The sequence below is a fragment of the Alexandromys fortis genome, unplaced genomic scaffold (assembly GCF_014885135.2).
Source record: "Alexandromys fortis isolate MF-2015 unplaced genomic scaffold, M_Fortis_MF-2015_v1.1 scaffold_74, whole genome shotgun sequence".
In the NCBI taxonomy this organism is placed as follows: Eukaryota; Metazoa; Chordata; class Mammalia; order Rodentia; family Cricetidae; genus Alexandromys; species Alexandromys fortis.
Genome location: NW_026068008.1, coordinates 4,637,797 through 4,657,147, shown reverse-complemented (window position 1 = coordinate 4,657,147; position 19,351 = coordinate 4,637,797). Strand labels below are relative to the sequence as shown.

Here is a 19,351-nt window from a genome sequence, read left to right as displayed (position 1 = left end):
TTGTTTACAAGTTGGGTTCACCATTCCTGCCACTTATCACTGAGACATATTGCACATCATTAATAATTTCTTGTCTTTTGATTAAATCAAGAGAGGCAATGAATTCACAAGGAGTTATGCAGGGACACTGTAGTCCTCTTGTGGAAGGTCATATGTGTAGAGTTTTCCAGTTAAGAGTAACATACCTGTCATCATGACCTACCATTTGCTGTGAAGAAACATTTGAGGAGCCATACGTGAGCCTCTGTTGCCCATATGGAGCAAACTGGTCTTTGTATGTGGATTTTGGAGTCAGGGTGCTGTGTTCACGCTGTGTAAGTTTGGGACAAATCCCTTAATCTCTCTAAGCCTCAGTTTCATTATCTGTATAATGAAGAGACTCTTCATGAAATTGTTGGAACACTTATGTTTAAGCATGTAAGAACACAGCTGCTGCCTGATGTGGTGGCACACGCTTGTAACCTGAGAACTCTGGAAGTAGAGGCGTGAGATGAGGATCAAGGACTTCAGCAGCCAACCTACGCTACCTAATGGGACATTGTTGAAAATTCATGTCTGGGAAGGTAGCTCAGTGACAAGGTGCTTGTATACTATTTACAAAGCCCTAGGCTTTATCCTTAGAGCTGAGGGTTGGGGTGGATGAGAAGTACAACTGCCTGTAGCTGTCAAGTTCTCAACAAAGAACAGTAGGTATCTAAGTGAATTGCTTTAGGCTTGGTTTAGCAAATAATAAGAGCTGCACAATGACAGTCACAACAACAATGTATTGTGACCAAAGAGCAGGATGGACCAGACGGGAGAAAGGAAAATGGGAAAACTTGAAAAGACAAAAGTGGAGATTTGCAAAATAAAGAAGAAGTTCTTAAAGAAAGGGAATGCAGAAGAATGCCAGAATACACCAACTTCAACCAGACCAAGCCTTGCAGCCCCTAGGACGTTCAAACCGGCAACTCCGGGAGGAGTCCAGACGTGAAGGCGGGGTTTCTAGACGTCCCGGCCCTTCCTGAAGGCTCTCAGGGGCGGGACTTCCTGTGCGAGCAAGCCCCGTTACCTCCGGAAGAGCGGAGTCCTCGACCCCGGCAGTTGCGCATCGCTGTGCGCTCACGCGAGGTAAGTCCCTTCTGTCCCTGCATCCCGCACCCCGTTATTCGACAGACGGGGCGCGGGCTGTGGCGAGCTGCAGGCGAGCTGTCCCCATGCTGGGCCGGGGCGGCGGGCGGGCGCTCCTGCCTGGTATGCTTTCCGTAGTACTCCGGAAACAGCCGAGCGGGTTCGCCAGGCCACCTTCCTTGATCGCTGAGGTTCTGAGAACCTCAGCTCAGATCAAGCCCGACTCTGCGGCAAGTTCCCTGGGTCAGGGGTGGACAGGCCCAGGTCCGGTGATTTCTTGCGTCTGGAGCGGTGACAGGGGAGTGGAGCGGCTTTACAGGACAGAAACAGTTTTAAGTCTGTGTGGCTTTGTTCCCAAAGTGAAGACTATGACCCCCGAAAAACAGGTCCTGGGGCAAAGAGGTCTTTGAAATAAAAGGGCTTATTAAATATACTAGCTAGGAAAAGGGCCAAGACTTGGGGCACATTTTGTAAACTACCAGCAACGAGGCTAAAAAGTGCGTATGTGATCTATAGCTGGCGGTATTTTTGGATTTCAGCTCACAGGCTTCTTAGTTCTCCATTATTGCCCCAGTCCCGCCCCCGAGAAAAGAACAAACCCCAAACAACTGTTACCTAATTGACTTCCTTTATTTCTTCCCTCTTCTGGACCTCTGTCCATTTCAGGGCATCTCAGAAAAATTCATTTATCAGCCCCCTTTTCCTCAAGAAATCTCTTCAGACTGGTTGAAAAGATAGCGCATGCATAGAACTGGCTAACTGCTGAGGAGCAACAGCGGTTTTTGTACAGACATCTGTTGGCTGACATCTGTTCCCTGGATGATCCTTTGAAGATAGGATGGATGTCTTTTGAAACGGTGTTCTGTTAGTGTTGATACAAGATGGCCTGTAAGAGGCTTGAGCAGACCAGCCCAAGTGTCAGGCTGCGAGGAGGCAAGAAGAGTGATGAGAACAAGAATGATAAAGTTTGCAAAGCATTTTTGAAGAGCTCTAAGCAGCTTATAACTCACAAAGGGTCTGTTACACGGTTACGCGAATGCTCGTATCACGGGAAAAGGCATTTAGTCGTGATGGCTATGCCTGCAATCCCAGCCAACATTCTGGAAACTTGAAACCCACCTTGTCTCTAGAAAGGAAAACAAAGCCACACCCAGTAGACACTCCGAGTCCCCGCGTTTCTCTGCCTGTGCAATGAGGCAGAGATTTCACATGCTCCTAAAGAGGAACACGGTGTCCCTTGCTCTCAGTTGTGAAGCAGAGTTAGTGTGGCTTTATAAAAAAGACCACCTTTTCTGAGTGTGACCGTTTCCATGAATCTCTGTGCTAGGAACAGTTAGCGTGGGGTCAAGCCTGTGCTGTCACACGGTTATGCTTCCCCCTCCCTGAAGCCCAGGAAGTGAATGGTGCCTTTACTTCTATAATTATATTTTTAGACCTAGGGTTCCACCCCCCCCCCCACCAAGAGTGCTGTAACAGAAAGCAAGGAACTTTCCAATTAGAATTGAGTATGCATTCTGTAAAGTCTGCCCATATAACATTGGCAAAGTGTTTCTGATCTGTGCACCTTAAGTTCTTCACTTTTACAACCTTATTTTTTGAAAAAAAAAAAATTCCATGTGCAAAACACTTCCTGAATGTAGTTAACACAGACATCTTTTGCTCCTTTGTCTTCAAAACTACTTTTATTTCAGCCTTCCTGGGGCTCTTTATCTTGTTCCCCACCCAGTCATACATCTAACCTTTAGACTATTTCTTGACCGTATCTATTACGTAAGCTTCAATTGGATCCCTACCACCCCGACAATATGACATGGTGTGTGTGGCCACTCCCCTAAATTTGATATTGTATGGACACTTTGGAAGACAGCTTCCTAGAACGTTTTTCCCCCACTTTGGTAATTCTTATATTAATTGGGTATAGTGGCATATGCCTGTAATCCTAGAACTTGGGAAGTAGAGGCAGGGGGATCAGGAGTTTGAGACTAGCCTAGACTATGAGATACTGTCTCAAAACAATAACAGTAAAAAAGGTTTCTACTATGCAGGTGAAATATGTGATAATTCAAAATGATTTTTACTAGGCCTATATCTTGGGGAAAGCATTGAACTGTAAACCAGGGAAGGTGAATCAGAGGTGAGTTTCTAGTTGAGATGCTTGCAGAGTTTGTAACTGTGCTTGCCTGTGTTGAACTTGTTCAGAAGATGGCGGACCCCTGGCAGGAATGCATGGACTATGCGGTCACCCTCGCAAGACGAGCTGGAGAGGTATGGACTAGTTTCGTGCCAAGAATGGGATGTGTGTAGATTGCAGTACAGCCTTGTTTGCTAAAGCATATTCAGATTCATATTAGCTGTTTTACACTTTAAATACAGTGTGTGTGTATGTGTGTGTGCATATGTGAGCATGCTCGTGTGTGTGTGCGCGCGCGTGTGTGCATGTACATATGTGTGCGTGCGTGAATGCATGTGTGTGCGTGTGTGGCGGTAGGGATGGAACTTAGGTCTGTGTGTGTGCTAGGCAAGCACTGGTACTACGTGACATCTCCAGCTAGGATTTTCAGTTTGTATTGTTAAGCTTTAGATTCAGACATTCCTGAATCTAAAATAGGATATGAAATTATGTAATATTTTACCTAGAAGGTCATAACTCTAAAATTACCATATTTCATAGACATTTCTGAAAGAAAAACTTAAGAACATCATGTAAGACTGAATGCTTGAAATTATTTTTGTAATTTACCTTTTGTTTGGTTTAAAATTACTTACATCTTTTTTACTTGCTTACCAAAAACATCTTTTTAGATGATTCGTGAAGCTCTACAAAATGAGGTGAATGTCATGATTAAAAGTTCTCCAGCTGACTTGGTAACAGTTACCGACCAGAACGTTGAAAAAATGCTTCTCTCTTCAATAAAGGAAAAGTACCCATCTCACAGGTATTTCTTGCACCAATTTAAAGTGATAAAATTAAGCCTAGGTTGTAATCTGTGCGTGAGGCTAGTATTGTGTCAAACTGTAGGTTGACTTAGGCTTGAATAGGAGCTTAATTGAGGGTGCTGGGTAGGGAGAAGACACCTGGGGTGATGTCTGGGCCATTGTTTTGGATAGTGGGTCTCAGGGAACCCCAGCCTGGAAACAGTCAGCGGTAGAGCATTCTGTGTGTGTGCAAGTCCGCGAGTCTGGTCCCCAGAACTTCAAGAATTTGAAAGCTTTAATGCTGTAACACTGGAAGGAGAAATGTTTTAGAGTTGTGACTGAACATACTTCCTTAAATAAAACAGCTTAGAAGTAAGAGGAAAGTGAAGGAGGACAAATATTTATTAGGACAGTTCAAACAATAAACAACTCAAAAAAGAAAATAGGAGAGAAGAAAGCCAGTGAAGTCAGACACCATTTATAAAATCAACTTATGGTTGCATGGACAGTCATTTAAGAGGTTAGTTTATATTCTCATTAACTTAGTGGCTGCTCTCTGTCACCTGTCGCTCTTATTAAAATAATTCTAAGTGACAGACATACTGCTTCACAATTTTGCCAGAGTTGGGAAGAGTAGAGTGGCTGGGCTGCATGACCTTGACTGAGGTCTCCGCTCCTTTTAGTCAGTGGTCCAGAGGTGCCACCACCACAGCTCCAGCAGGTCCGGAGAATCCCTTGGCGTCTGTGGTTGCTGGCAGCTCCCGCGCCCTGTGGGCTGTCTGCTGTGTCCCTGCTGTAGTCTAAGTTAGGAGGCCGCCACACTCAGAAAGTGCTCTCTGGGCTCTCCATCTTGATAGGGACTAGAGAAGTTGTGCTCTTCTTATTTATTTCAGTTTGTTTGATTTTAAGACAAAGTCTCACTCTTGCCCAGGCTGTCCAGGAGTTGATTATTCTTTCTCCTCTACCTAGAGTGCTGGGATTCAGGGGTCTGCAGCCCTGGGCTCTTACTTTTTTTTTTAAGATTTATTTATTATGTATACAACATTCTGCCTCCATGTATGCCTGCTGGCCAGAAGAGGGCGCCAGATCTCATTACAGATGGCTGTGAGCCACCACGTGGTTGCGGGGAATTGAACTCAGGACCTCTGGAAGAGCAGTCAGTGCTCTTAACCTCTGAGCCATCTCTCCAACCCTGCTCTTACTTTTGAAATCGCTGTATTTCCTTAGATTCTCATTTTAAGGATGACCTTTGCAGATGTGCGTGTGTTTTCCTGCGTTTATGCCAGTATTGCGTTTAGGATTTTGGATTTTGTACTGTTTCACGTGCCTTTATTCTGGGGAAAGTAGAGCTTTGTTATGTTTAGTGTGTGTGTGTGTGTGTGTGTGTGTGTGTGTTATTTTTAGAAAGAAACTAGGCCAGGCGGTGGTGGCGCCCATCTTTAATCCGAGCACTTGGAGGCAGAGGCAGGTGGATCTCTGTCAGTTCGAGGCCAGCCTGGTCAACAAAGCGAGTTCCAGGACAGGCTCCAAAGCTATGGAGAAACCCTGTCTCAACCTCCCCCCTCAAAAAAAAAAAAAAAAAAAAAAAAGGAGGTACATTAGAATAATAGTCTAGGCTTGGCTTGTGTTTAATGGTAGACCTTGTAGCTTAGGAGATGAAGGTTAAAGTCCTGAATCCAATTTAGAGGTTAGAAGCTTGTGTTTCTTGCTTTCAGTTTCATTGGGGAAGAATCTGTGGCAGCTGGAGAAAAGACAGTCTTTACCGACAAGCCCACGTGGATCATTGACCCTATTGACGGCACGACCAACTTTGTGCATAGGTACGCCTTTAATTTAATGTCATTACTGCTGTGTTTTGGGGAGGGGGGTGGGGGACAATTCTCTGTCAAGGCAACATGCACCTTAGGAAATTGTATAAATTGTTTTAGAAACCGTCCAGAAAATGTAGTGGAGGAGCTAAGTGAGCTGTGCAGTCTTTTCTGAGATGTGGATGAGTGAAGCAGTGGTACCGTCTGGCCTTGTGTGGTGTACCTGACCTCCACTCCTTGTTATTGTGATGGTCTAAACGTGTGAGGAGTGCCACGGGCGCTTAAGATCAGCAAAGGAGCTGGTAACTGCACTGATGGGATGCTCGCAGTGTACAGCGTTTACTCAGACAGAAAAGAGGGTTCTAAAGGGGTGTGGGCGTTAGGATCTGCAGGCCGAGATTTGAATCCTCCAGCTTATTCGCTGGCTTGTGACTGTCTTTCTCAGCCTCAGTTTAAAAACTACTTAAACCCGGGGAGGAGAGATGGCTCAGTGGTTAAGATCACTGACTGCTTTTCCAGAGGACTCAGGTTAGATTCCCAGCACACACACACATGGCCTCTCACAACCATTTGGAACTTCAGTCCCATGGGATCCAATTCCCTCTTCTGGTCTGCTTACACATTGCACGAACATGGTGCTTAAATACCCATAACCATAAAAGAAAAATAAGGGCTTAAAAAATGCTTAAAATTCAATTATTACAGTTTGCTATCTGTTGCTGTGATAAAACCACAACCAAAAGAGACTTGGGGAGGAAAGGGCTTATTTTACCTTAGTCTTTCCAGTTCATGAGTGAGGGAAGCCGAGGCAGGCACTCAGGGCGGGAGCCATATGCACAAACCATGGAGCTCACTGGCTGCTTCCCTGCCTTGAGCTGCCTCTCTTCTATGGCCCAGGCCCACATGCTCAGAGGTGGCACCACCCACAGTGGGCTGGCCTTTCCTACATCAATTAGTAATTAAGAAAATGCCCTACAGAGAAACCCTGTCTCAAAAAAAACTAAAAAAAAAAAAAAATGCCCTACAGACATTTCCAAAGGCCAGTTTGGTGTAGACAGTTCCTCAATTGAGATTTCCTCTTTTCTGATGTCTGGGTGTGTGTTGAATTGACAAAAACTATAACACTGGGTATGATAATATAATCCTCCAACTTGGGAGGTGGAGACAGGAGGATCATGGGATTGAGGCCAGTGTGAACTATATATTGAATTTCAGGATAGCTTAAATTACATATGATAATTTTATTTAAAAAAAAACTTATAAAATGGCCATGTTAGTAACTCTTGCTTTGTAGAATTGCTTCTTGCTAGGACTCTTATTGTACACTTTCTTAAGAACTCAGTATAGTGCTTGGCATGGTCCTGATAAGTTGTCCTGTACTGTGCGTGCGCATACGTGTGTGTGCATGTTTACAGTTACCAAAGTCTATAAGAGCTATAAGGCATAGAACCCACATGGGACAAGGCACTGCACCTTTAAGTATGGAAGCTGTGGAGGTGCACGGAATAAAATAAAAGGCTGTGATGTGCTTTTATTACAATAAAAACTCCATGTTAAATACTTACTATTTTCAGTTCAGAATTTAAGTTTATCTCAGTTATGTTTGAACCTATTTTGCCAATTTTTTTTAGAATTCCAATTCACTTGTGTGTGAGAATATAATATCTGTGCAAACTAGAAGCCGTAAAAATCACTGTGGCTAACAGTTTATTATTCTAACATTCAGCTCCAAATTTCATTTCAGAATAGGAACAAACAATTTATTTCTCCCTGTGTTTATTACTGGTGGGGAAAATGAGAGGAATTTTTTTTTAACCTGTGACCAGTACTAAAAATTTGCATTTTGAAAAATAAAGCCTGTACATAGCTACTTTATTTACAGTATTTGACATTCAAGAGCTCTAGCATGGTGTGCAGGACACTTTCTGCTTCCCTTCTGTCTCCCTGCTGCTGAGGAATGTGACATTGTTGCCAGGTCCTTATGACCCTTTCAGTCATGTGAATACGTGAATGTCTGTAGAAGCATCGTGTGTGTGTGTGTGTGTGTGTGTGTGTGTGTGTGTGTGTAGATTGTGCATCTTTCTCCAATTTATATGCATAACTTGTGACATAGTCAATCTTCAGGGTTATGAGAATTAATTTGAAAACAATCTTATAAGTACTTGTTGAAATTAAATTCTGTCTTGGTTAGTGTGTGAATTTTTTTTTTTAAGGTTTCCTTTTGTAGCTGTTTCAATTGGCTTCGTTGTAAATAAACAGGTATGTCTTAAATGTATGTTCCATCAAATATCTTGCTTTCCTTTTCTGAGAAAAAATAAACCTTTCTTGTGCTCTGTGCCACCGCATCACTATAAATGTAAACCACAAGACTGGGCCTCTTCACATGCATCCCCAGGGGACGAGGTTGTTTCCCGCATCACTATAAATGTAAACCACAAGACTGGGCCTCTTCACATGCATCTCCAGGGGACGAGGTTGTTTCCCGCATCACTATAAATGTAAACCACAAGACTGGGCCTCTTCACATGCATCTCCAGGGGACGAGGTTGTTTCCCGCATCACTATAAATGTAAACCACAAGACTGGGCCTCTTCACATGCATCTCCAGGGGACGAGGTTGTTTCCTGAGAAGACGTAGTTGGAAAGAGAAATTGAACACAAGTAAAGGAAACACAAGCCACCCCATACTTCTGACACATGCAGCTATGACGGGGTTAATGTGACTTTAAAATGTCTCAGACATGAGTGGGACATTTCTAAGCATGTCTTCATGATGTTAATGCAGGGAGACACTGAAAGATGATATGTCAGGGGCAGAGAATGACCGGACATAGCAGGGTATGTTAGGAACTTAGACGTAATTGAATGCTTTCATACCAAACCCAGTAGAGTAAAGTCTGTTAGCTACTGTGGTCTCTTTGTTCCCTGCTGTTTGACTGCTATCTTCAAGGAGCTTGTGCGCTGCATTTGACCAGCATGAACAAAAGTGTATTTCAGAAATTTCTGAAATAAAAGCCCAAGGCTAAGTGGTAGGGCCTAGTGTATATAAACCTCTCAATTGAATCCCTAGCAGCATGCACGCACGACACACACAACACACATACAACACACACACGCACGCACACGCGCGCGCTTATAGCCCTTGGTTATAGACCACATTGTTCCTGTAGCATGCCCAGTGGTCCTAAATCAGCCTTTACAATAGACAGCCTAAGCAGAATGTGGTCTCTGCTTTTGAATCCGTCCTTTATTGCAGTCAGGTGTATCCTCAGCTGAAGGTAGCCTGTAGAGGAAGGCAGAAGAGAATATACCAGCGCTGTCTGTCATGCAATGGGCGGCTTCCTAGCAGAAGAAGTCTTACAAGCAGCACATGTTGGGGGGGGGCGGAGTGTAGGGAAGTGTCTGGTTAGAAGATTTGAAGTTTTCCAGAAAGAAAAGTCTTACCAGAAGGAACAGTTTTTTTGACCTCTTTAAAAGAGGTTTCTGCAAGACAGTTACAACACATAGACTCCTGTGATGGGACTTGTTGGAGCCAACATGATTGTTAGTAGTTGAGTCTGTGGACTTGGAAGAACCTGAGAATCAGAAGTGCTGGAAGGGAAATGGAAGTGGTGCAAGATGGGTAGAAAGCCTGAGGGGTCAACTTCTAAGGGACACCTCAGGGAACGTGGAACTTTGGAGTTAAGTATCGAAGAGCTTTGAGGATGACCACCCATCTCCAGTTCTTTAGAGCAAAGCCTTTGGGGTCAGCAAAGGGTTCTTAAAGATGCAGTAGACAGGCTGGTCAGTGCAGACTGCAGACCGCAGGGCGTGAGCGGGAGATGCGGAGTGCAAAACTGTAGAAAGGGGCTGCTTTGACAGAACTCAGCACACAGTGGGGGCGGGGTGTAGGGAAGTGTCTGGTGAAGCTGTTATCCCGAGGCTATGCCTCTCATGCTGCTGGGGAGGAAGAAGGCTGAATCCTTGCCCGGCAGAAGGCAGTTGCCTCTTCAGGGCCAAACCTCCTGGTACCATTGTGTTAGCAATTAAATTCAGCATGGAGGTGTAGGGGGCAAGAACTCAAAGGAGCAATATGGACGGGAGATGTTTAGTGAGAAGGTACCAGAAGAGAAGGAGGATCTGTGGATAGTTTGTCAGAGAATGGATGAGCAGGGATCCTAACGCAGGAGGACACAGTGTTCATTGTAGAAAATACAGAAAGCTGCCTCAGTCTGAGGCTAGGAGAGAGGGAGGTGGGACTGAGGTCTGATGACCTACTGTGTTTGGGCTGTTTGAATAGAGTTTGTTAATACTCTAGATTTTCTTGTCACCTTATTCAGAAGCAGATACCAATTAATTGAAAAGTACTGAGGTTTGCTAAAAGGCTTGTTTCCCTCTGCAGATGGAGTTTGGAGTTGTGTATAGCTGTGTGGAAGATAAGATGTATACTGGCAGGAAGGGAAAAGGAGCCTTTTGTAACGGTCAAAAGCTTCGGGTCTCACAACAGGAAGGTAGGTGTGTCCTTCGGTGCCTGGTGCCCTGAGCCAAGTGTGCTTGCAGTTTACATGCTTGTATGGTAACTTCTGCGCTTAGCTAGTGTTAGCTGACTCATGTTCATATGTTAACCCCTGCACTTAGCTACATTAGCTGACTCAGAACTGTACTATTTTTCCTTTCCCCTTCTGACCTCATTTTTAGTGTGATAGCTGGAGCAGGAGAAGCAGATGGCATGGAGCAAGAGCACTCGGTATTAGGTGATGTTGACAGAAATGTATTATCTACGCCAGGGTTTCTCTTCTAAGGGTTCAGGACACAGTGCTTCAGCTACAGTGTCTTATCCTTCCTAGAATTTCTGGATTTTACTGGATGCCCCTCAGCCCATTATTGGTCAATAAATCATAAATAATGCATGTTAAAGCTGAGATCAGTTGGGCATGGGGGAATATTCCTGGAATCCCAACACTCAGGAGGTAGAGGCAGAAGGATCAGGAGTTTGAGGCCAGCCTGGGCAAAGTAAGTTCTAGAGCAGCCTATGCTTTGTAGCAAAACTTTATCAGAGAAAAAAATTATGTACCTTTTCCCAGCAACAACAACAACAACAAAATCACCTGAGAATCCTTAAGAATGATACACAGTAGTTTCTCAGTCTATGTGAGGGTCAAGTTCCTCATATAAAATAATGTATTTGCATATACCCTGTCCACACACCCTTGTTTTCTCTGTCTCTAGGTTAGTTACGGCTAGTACGCTATTGACGCCGTATAAATGGTTGTTATATAGTCTGTGGCCTCTGGAGGTAATGTGGGAGAAGTTTCCATATTCAGTAGTACAGGGTTTCTTTTTGGGAGTGGGGTCAGGGTTGCCATCTGAGAAGGATTACGTGTGTGAGTGTGGACCCTGTCTTTATGAAGATAAGTGTGTGTGTTTGTGTGTGTACATACACACTCAGTGAGTAGCACTGTTGCAGTGTGACAGGTGGCTGGCATCGTATGTCACCTTTCTTCTGTCATGTCAGTCTGCATCTCCAGCCTGCCCCTTCAGCAGCCTGGCACTTTAGCAAGTGCTTTACGCTTGCCAACAGTCTGGAGTTTGGAATCTTTGCGGACTCTGCTAAACTAACCAACCAACCTTCCTTCCTTTCTATCCTTCTTGCCTCCCTCCCTTCCTCCCTCCCTTCCTTCCGGTTTCGTTTCATTTTGAAGCAAGGTCTCACTGTAGCTCCTGCCTGGAACTGGGAACTGGCTGTGTAGGCCAGTTTGCCCTTGAACTGAGAGAGCCCCCAGCCTCTGTCCCCTGAGCACTTGGTTAAAAGATGCACACCACTCTGCCCAGCCATATCCTTTCTCATAAACACTTAGGTTGAGGGCATGATTTCTGTTCATTTCCTTTTTTGTTGTTTATTTTTATTTTTTAGTTACAGGGTTGTATTGAGCACCATACCTAATTTTATGTGTTTTAACCACCAGGAAAAAGGATTTTAATATCCCATTTTATTCTGAATTGTGTTAGATTTATTCTAGAGTTTTGGTTATTGACATCCAATGGTTTATTTGAAATAACTTCTCTTTTCAGATATTACCAAAGCACTCTTGGTGACTGAGTTGGGCTCGTCCAGAAAACCAGAGACTTTGCGGATTGTTCTTTCCAACATGGAAAAGCTCTGCTCCCTTCCCATCCACGGGTAAGCCTTCTCATTCCCACCACACTGCCAGAGAGCTGCACTTTTTAAAGGATTCACTTTTATTATTTCTCTCTTTCTCTCCCTCTCTTTCTCTGTGTGCGTGCGTGCGTGCGCGCTGACGTGTGCACATGCATGAGTGCCCTTCATGTATGTCTGAGTCCATTGTGTTTATGTGGAGGCTAGAATTGACCTTGAATATCTTCCTCGTGGTTTTAGATGAATTTTGTTTGTTTTGTTTCTGATGTTTCCCACGTAGTTTTGTTGTGTATCTCGGGCAGGCCTTGAGTTCACGGTCCTGCTGCCTCGGCCTTCCCAGTGCCTCAGTCTCCCTGATGCTGGGCTTAGAGGTGTGTACCACAATGCCAAGCCTTGTCTCTCTATTTTTGTCTCTCCATTTTAAACCTGTCGCTTGTACAAAACATAGAATGGAGTTGAATTTATAAGTTAATGTGTCAATGTCTTTAATAGGCAAAGCTATAATGCGTTGACACTGTTCTTCTCCTTTCACCCGGCTTTGTGCTGTGACAGCTGTTGTTTCTATTGTAGTTGTCTCAGTAAAAATTATCACTTCAGAAGCCACTGTCACCAGACATGGCCGAGCATACCTGTAACCTTGGCCTCTAGGAAGCTGAGACAGGAGGACTGCAGAGAATCGTTCAAAGGTAGCTGAACTACACAAGAAGAGACTGCCAAATGAACGAAGCCTTTGAGAAGCCGGGCTCTGGGCAAGCGGAGGCTTCTGGGTTACATAGTGAGAACTCATTCAAACAATAAAGACAGGCATTTGAACAACAAGAGAATTTTAGGATTCTCTTATTGCCAACTCTTGCTACTTTTTCTCCTGAAACATCCTCAGGGATGTCTCTTAAGAATTCACCAAGGATCTCTAGTAACCTAGCCTTGTTTACAGCTGAGTTCAGAGGTTCAGACACGTGCAGATCACACAGCCAGGTGGAGATATGACTTCCAGATCATTCTCTTCTTCGGTATTTACCGCGTCTTTTAGGAGTAAGCTGTTCCAAGTACATGTTGACCATGCTGCAGACTGTTATTTGGGAGAAGTACACGTTGACCGTGCTGCCGACTGTGATTTGGGAGAAGTACATGTTGACCGTGCTGCCGACTGTGATTTGGGAGAAGTACATGTTGACCGTGCTGCCGACTGTGATTTGGGACTGTAAATCTGTGGTCTGTGTAGTAGGGAGTAGGGTAACTGAGAGGCTGTTGTCCTTGAAGCGGTGACAGGCGCTGCTGGAAGTTGCTGCAGCCGCTGCCTGTTTTAGAGCGGCTCTTTAACTGTGGACGGTAAACAGCACGGCACTTACTGTGAGCAGTCCTGGTCATTCCTCCTACAACGTGAGCTCTCACTGCCCCGTGTCCTTGTCTCATGTAAGAGGGAGGGAAGAGCCCTTCCTGGGCTTTATTTCAGATTGTTTCCTCTCGGGCAGTCTTATCAGGTAGTATCAGCCTCCCAGTGCTTCTGCCTGGGCCTCCTCAATTCCTGGATTCCAGCCTCACCTTGTGCTCAGCTCACCTTGTCACTTGGAATTGGATTGACCCATCTTGCTAAGTTGTAAGACACACTCCAAGTCAAAGGTGTTCTGTTCAAGGAGGAGGTGACAAAGAAGCTGCCTACATGACTGCCATTGTATGGTTGAGGTTTGAGTGTGCATTTGAGAGAAGGAAGAGCCATGGCACCTGAGGAGTCCATAGCAGAGAGAAGTAGCCTGAACATGGCCGGGGCTGGGAAGCAGGAACCAATAGTGGAGATGGTGAGAGAACAGGAGGGCACCCAGGGATACAGAGTGCAGTGAGAATCGTGTTGAGGAGGGCACGGAGTCAGGGGAGGGTCAAGGGACTGGCGTGTACTTGTGAGTGGGGACTGAGGGAGCCTGGAACCTAGCATGGCCTTTGGCACATAGCCACAGGTGGATACATGCCAGTGAAGCCTGTGTCCCTTCTTCCAGATAAGGGAAATGGCTCCTTTTGGCAGATGGGAACTGGTTTTACAAGTTCCTGAGGGTTGTTGGCTTATGTCTAACTGCCAGACATCCTATAGTCCACGTAGAGCTGGGCCTAGGCTCATATTGGATGAGTCAGTGGGTTTGTTCTATTTTGGGGTGTGGGGAAGCAGGTGTCATGTCATTCCTGTCCTTTTTTAAATTTGGCTTTGTGAAAGATAACTAGGGTTTTTGTTGTTTTTGTTGTTGTTGTTGTTTGTTTTTAGATACAGAAAAAAAAATACCCACACAATTCATCAATTCTCCAGTATTTTTGAAAAAGTATAAACTTTGAGAGAATGAATCTCTGCCTATTTCCAGAGGTTGAAATATTAGTTACAATAGGAATTTGAAGCAGATATGGTGGCCCCACCTGTAACCTCAGCATTCAGGAGGCTGAAGCATTAGTGAAGTCCTGTCTCAAAAACAACAGCAACAACAACAGTCCCCGCCCCCCCCCCCAAAAGTCAAAACAAATAAAAAAGGAAAAAGGAAATTTGAGTAAGAAGTTGAAAGTAACTTACGGACATTATGTTTCCTTCTCCCTGTCTCCTTTCTGTCGTGGTTGTTGCTGTGTTTGTTTTTGAGACAGTGTCCTCTTCTGCTGGCCTCTGCTGGCCTCAGCCTCCTCCTCCCCACTTGGGAGCAGCAGCACCCAGCTTCCAGTGCTGCCACCCGCACTGCAGGTCCTCACGCTGAGCTCTCTTTGTTCCATATGCACTCTGTAGTCTGTAACAGACTTTACTTCATGGCTACCTCAGGCCCTCACGCTGAGCTCTCTTTGTTCCATATGCACTCTGTAGTCTGTAACAGACTTTACTTCATGGCTACCTCATAACCATAATTTTGCTGCTGTTAAGAATTGTAGTGTGAATATTTTTGGAGGTAGAGGTTTGCCACAGGAGTTGTGACCCACAGGTTGAGAACTGCTGCTCTAACATGTTTATTTCCTAGTAAAAGATCCAGTAACATAACCACATCAAACCCGAGTGCTTCTGTTTCTCCCTGTGCTTCAGTTCAACCATGAAGATCACAGGATGGCGTTTAGGAGTCAGTTCCCCCTCCACTGTGGGCTGTAGGACTTGGACTCAGGTCGTCAGGCTTGGTGACAACACCTTGACCCACTGAGCCATCCTGAGAGCCCTCTGTTTTTGAGGGTCGTTCTTACACACTGCAGCCCCAGCTGGCTTTGAACTTAATGTGCAAAGACTTGACCACCAATTTTAGCATGGGTCCATGATTTCCCTTGTCCTCCCGAGTGCTGAGGTTAAGTGTGTGTCAGTATACACAGCCTAATTCTCGTTGCCCATCCATTTTTTGGAAGTCGTTTCAAAGTCTTCCATTTTGTTATGATCTTGACATTTTTGAGGATTTTAAAGCTCCTACTAATTGTAGAAAGCAATGATATTTTTGAAAAGTAAAGACCAAATGTTCATGCAGAGCCCAGCTGGCCTGTTGTGGGTTCAGGCACAACCATGAGGCCTTTCCAGTTGGCAGTGACAGTAACATAGTGTCTCACACGGCCTGGGGATGGAGTTGGCAGTGGACAGTGGCATGGTGTCTCACACGGCCTGGGGATGGTTTGCACTGTGTCTGTGTAGAATAAATGGTGCTAGGGTCCAGACAGGAATGCACACAAGGGTCACTGTTCTTCAGTGTTTGTCTGGTTTTGTTTTTTGAGACAAAATCATACAATGTACTTCAGGCTGGACTTGAACTCCTGGTCCTTCCACTTCAGCCTCTCTCAGGTAGTGTGATTACAGGTATGTACTGTCATGCGTGGCTCTCTCTGGTATTTTGTTTTGTCTCCCCTTAAAGACTTTGTTATCATGTTTGTTCGTCTTATTAAATGGTAGCTTTGTGATAAATTCCCGATTTACACAGTACGTTGTGATTAGATTATTTTAAGAGATTCTATTTATGTGTATGAATGTTTGCTTACATATATGTGTGTGCACCACATATGTGCAGTGACTGCAGAAGCTAGAAGAGAACATTAGATTTCTCTGGAACTGAGCCACCATGTGAGTGCTGGGAACTGAACTCAGGTCCATGCAAGAACAGCAAGGATATTTAAATTTTATATACTTCATTTTTAAGTATATAGAGAACATTTTTATAGAGAGAAAGTTTAAAGTATATGGAGAATACTTCTATCCACAGTTATTCTCTAGATTCAAGCAAGCAACCACAGTTGGCATTGAAAGTGACCTTAAACAGGAATACATCTTCTAAGAATTTTTTCCCACCAATCTTTACTTCTCGTGCTAGAATCCGGAGTGTTGGAACAGCCGCTGTTAATATGTGCCTTGTGGCAACTGGAGGAGCGGATGCTTACTATGAGATGGGGATCCACTGCTGGGACATGGCAGGAGCTGGCGTCATCGTCACCGAGGCAGGCGGAGTGCTGATGGATGTGACAGGTGAAGTCATGGCACCGCGAAGCATCTGTAGGCTCCCTTTTGTGTGGGCTCTAAAAAGATGGCTGATTCATGTCCTGATAGAAGAATGGGCTGTGCAACTTTCTATAAAGTCAGACAGTAGGAGATAGAGGTAAAGACATACTATATTATATTATAGCTAGTTATAATACATACTGAGAAATGATTGTGACTCTTCAAGGGTGAATACCAGGAGCTCCTGAGAGGCTTTGGAAAGGTCTACTCTTTTCCGAAGCTTGTTCCATGAACTTTGAAGAGGCCATAGTGAGAGTGGACAGCGGGCTTTGTCCACCGCGTCTCTTGCTCTGGCCTAGGTCAGTTAAATATTAACTTTGAGCAGTAGGAGAAAGTGGCGAGAGTAAGCCTGGGTTCCAAGAGTTTACTGAGGAGATGTCGCAGGGTGGAGCAGGAAATGGGAAGAGAGCGCTGTGCAAGAGAATCGGAGTCAGTGTGTGTGTGCAGACGCTCAGCCGGTGCAGAAGTGTAAGAGTGCCCACAAGAAACCGAAAGGGAGGATGGCGTTCCAACTTGAAATCCCTCATGTTGGTACTTACTCAGAAAAGATGCCTAGAAACTTCCATCATCTCAAGACTGAAACGCTGTCATCGAGAGATAGATTCTTTTTTCTGTTTGAAAACTAAGCCTATTAAAATGGCCATAGATACAGCTGTGCACTGGCTTTTCTCCTAATTGGTTTTCCATGTTTGATTTGATTTCAGGTGGACCATTTGATTTGATGTCTCGGAGAATAATTGCTGCAAATAATAAAGCATTAGCCGAAAGAATAGCCAAAGAAATTGAGATAATACCTTTACAAAGAGATGACGAAAGCTAGTTGGCACAGGACAGTGTCCAGCTCCATCACACTGGCTGACCCTGGGATGTTTGTGATGTATGATGTCATTAGTTTAAATTTGTCTTTGAGGTCCTGATTTTAAAATGGGAACATTTCAGATGGCATATGCAAAATTAGATGGAATATTTGATTGTTGAAAGAAAATCTGCATGTGAGAATCTCTTGGGGAAAGGATCCATGAAGTCTAATTATGAACTTGCTGTGGAATAATCCCCAGTCCACAAAATCCCCTTACATTTTAATATGCTGTTTACATGCACAATTCTCAAGTGTAAAGTTTTTGTTTTGTAAAAGTCTTTCTTCCAAAAGCCATATTTAGTTATGTGTGTGACTACAGCAGGCTCTGTCCTCGCAGAGACCTTTTGTTGTGTTATTCTCTGTAACTGGGCACTGGCGCATACCTGTCAGACAGTGGGCTCTCTAAAGTCAGCAGCTTACGTGAGTGCCTGGAGCTGCAGTTCCTGTGCTGATGGCACCTGTTCTGAAGCTGCTTTACCTCTCTGTCCTTTTTATATTCCATGTTGCCATTCACAGGACTGCCAGAGACGGTTGCCTATTGTGAGCGTTTCTGCAGTTAATACAGTACTGTGCAGTGCAGGCTCTGTCTAAGTCCCCATGCTGGAGAGATTTTCAGCTATCTGCTGTACTTAGTTACAGTGTGACGTTTTACTAAATGCAGTATTCACAGTCAGATACTTCAACTGATTTTGGCTGTGCTGACGATGTATTGTGGCATTAATGGTGAACTATTTGATTTCTTTCCAAACTCCTTGCTTAATTTCAACACTGCTGTCTGTATACTCTATAAGGATCTTGGGCCTCTCAAACCCAAGAAGAAAATTTAATGGTTCCTGTTCCTTTTGAAAGGATTAATTTATTGTTTAGTTTATTGTTTTAGCCTTGGCCCTTGGCATATGAACAGATCTCTCTTTTTGTTTTGTTTTGTTTTGTTTGTTTGTTTGTTTTTCAAGACAGGGTTTCTTTGTGTAACAGTCCTAACTGTCTTGGAACTCGCTCTTGTAGACCAGGTTGGCCTCGAACTCACAGAGATCTGCCTACCTCTGCCTCCCGAGTACTAGGTTTGAAGGCGTGCGCCACCACTGTCCGGCTATGAACAGATACTTTGTTCTTGTATGTTTGAGCCTGGCCTTTGATAAAATAAAGTGTTCTTATAAGTTTGAAGGCAGAAATTATTTTATTATTGGGCGATTTAATGTATTAGATCTCTGTGACACTCTGATTTGGGCTCTGTAATTGATATATTTCTGCTGTTAGCCATATGACTTAAACATCACATACTATTAAATCCTATGACAAGACAGGTTATTCTGGAGATTAGATTTATTTTAAGACTATTGAGAATAACATTTTATTTTACTGTGTGTATTTATGTATCCCAGGCTGGCCTCAGAATTGTTATGTAGCTGATGATGAACTTGAACTCCTGATGTCCCTGCCCTCTTTCTCTAAGTTCTGAGATAGAGAGAACAGCAGGGCACCATCATGTCACTAGTGCTGAACCCAGGGCCTCATGCGGGCCAGATCAGCATCCCAGCCCATGGTTAACGTTTAAATTAAAAGTGTGATTAATGATATATTTTCAAAGTCTGTGGTCTCAACTCTTTTTAGGGGTTTTGAGTTAAGTACAAATATTTGAAACTAATGTATATGATTGGTTATGTATTTTTACCTTTTGCATATAGTTTTCCCAATATCGGTAAACACTTGATATTTCCCCCCATGGCTGTTTGTGTCTTTTTATTCTATGTGCAGTTGAGTAATATCTGCCTGAACATTACTTAGATGTTAAAAAAAGGGATGATTAGAAAGTAAATTACCCCAAAATAATTGGGAAATCTTGATTTATGTGACAGAAGGTCCTCTGTTTAACCTGTTGCTGTGTCCCAGTATTTACTTCTCTAGTTCTCATTTTCAGGGGATTTCTTTCCCTGATCTCTCTGCTTTTGAGAACCATTAACTCTCTGATAAGTGATCCTTTGTTTGGGAGTGTATTAAAGCCGCTTTGCTGTAGCTTGAGGCTGTATATAAATGCAAGGCAA

General features: G+C 44.0%; 1 protein-coding gene across 4 annotated transcripts; it reads left to right on the top strand.

Annotated features, from left to right (window-relative positions):
- Window positions 1–993: 993 nt before the first annotated feature.
- On the top strand, window positions 994–18,890 carry Impa1 (inositol monophosphatase 1). 4 transcript variants are annotated; one of them, XM_050161717.1, is made up of 9 exons: window positions 994–1,110; window positions 3,310–3,375; window positions 3,913–4,046; window positions 5,742–5,846; window positions 8,048–8,093; window positions 10,216–10,324; window positions 11,886–11,994; window positions 16,266–16,547; window positions 17,155–17,284. In XM_050161717.1, the coding sequence occupies exons 2-8, from the start codon at window positions 3,313–3,315 to the stop codon at window positions 16,543–16,545; spliced, it is 846 nt and encodes a 281-aa protein (XP_050017674.1). In that variant the 5' UTR covers window positions 994–1,110; window positions 3,310–3,312; the 3' UTR covers window positions 16,546–16,547; window positions 17,155–17,284. The 4 variants fall into 4 exon arrangements, with proteins under 4 accessions (XP_050017674.1, XP_050017676.1, XP_050017672.1 ...); XM_050161719.1 differs by having other exon boundaries at window positions 1,005–1,110; window positions 3,313–3,375; XM_050161715.1 differs by having other exon boundaries at window positions 1,008–1,110; window positions 3,192–3,375.
- Window positions 18,891–19,351: the final 461 nt, after the last annotated feature.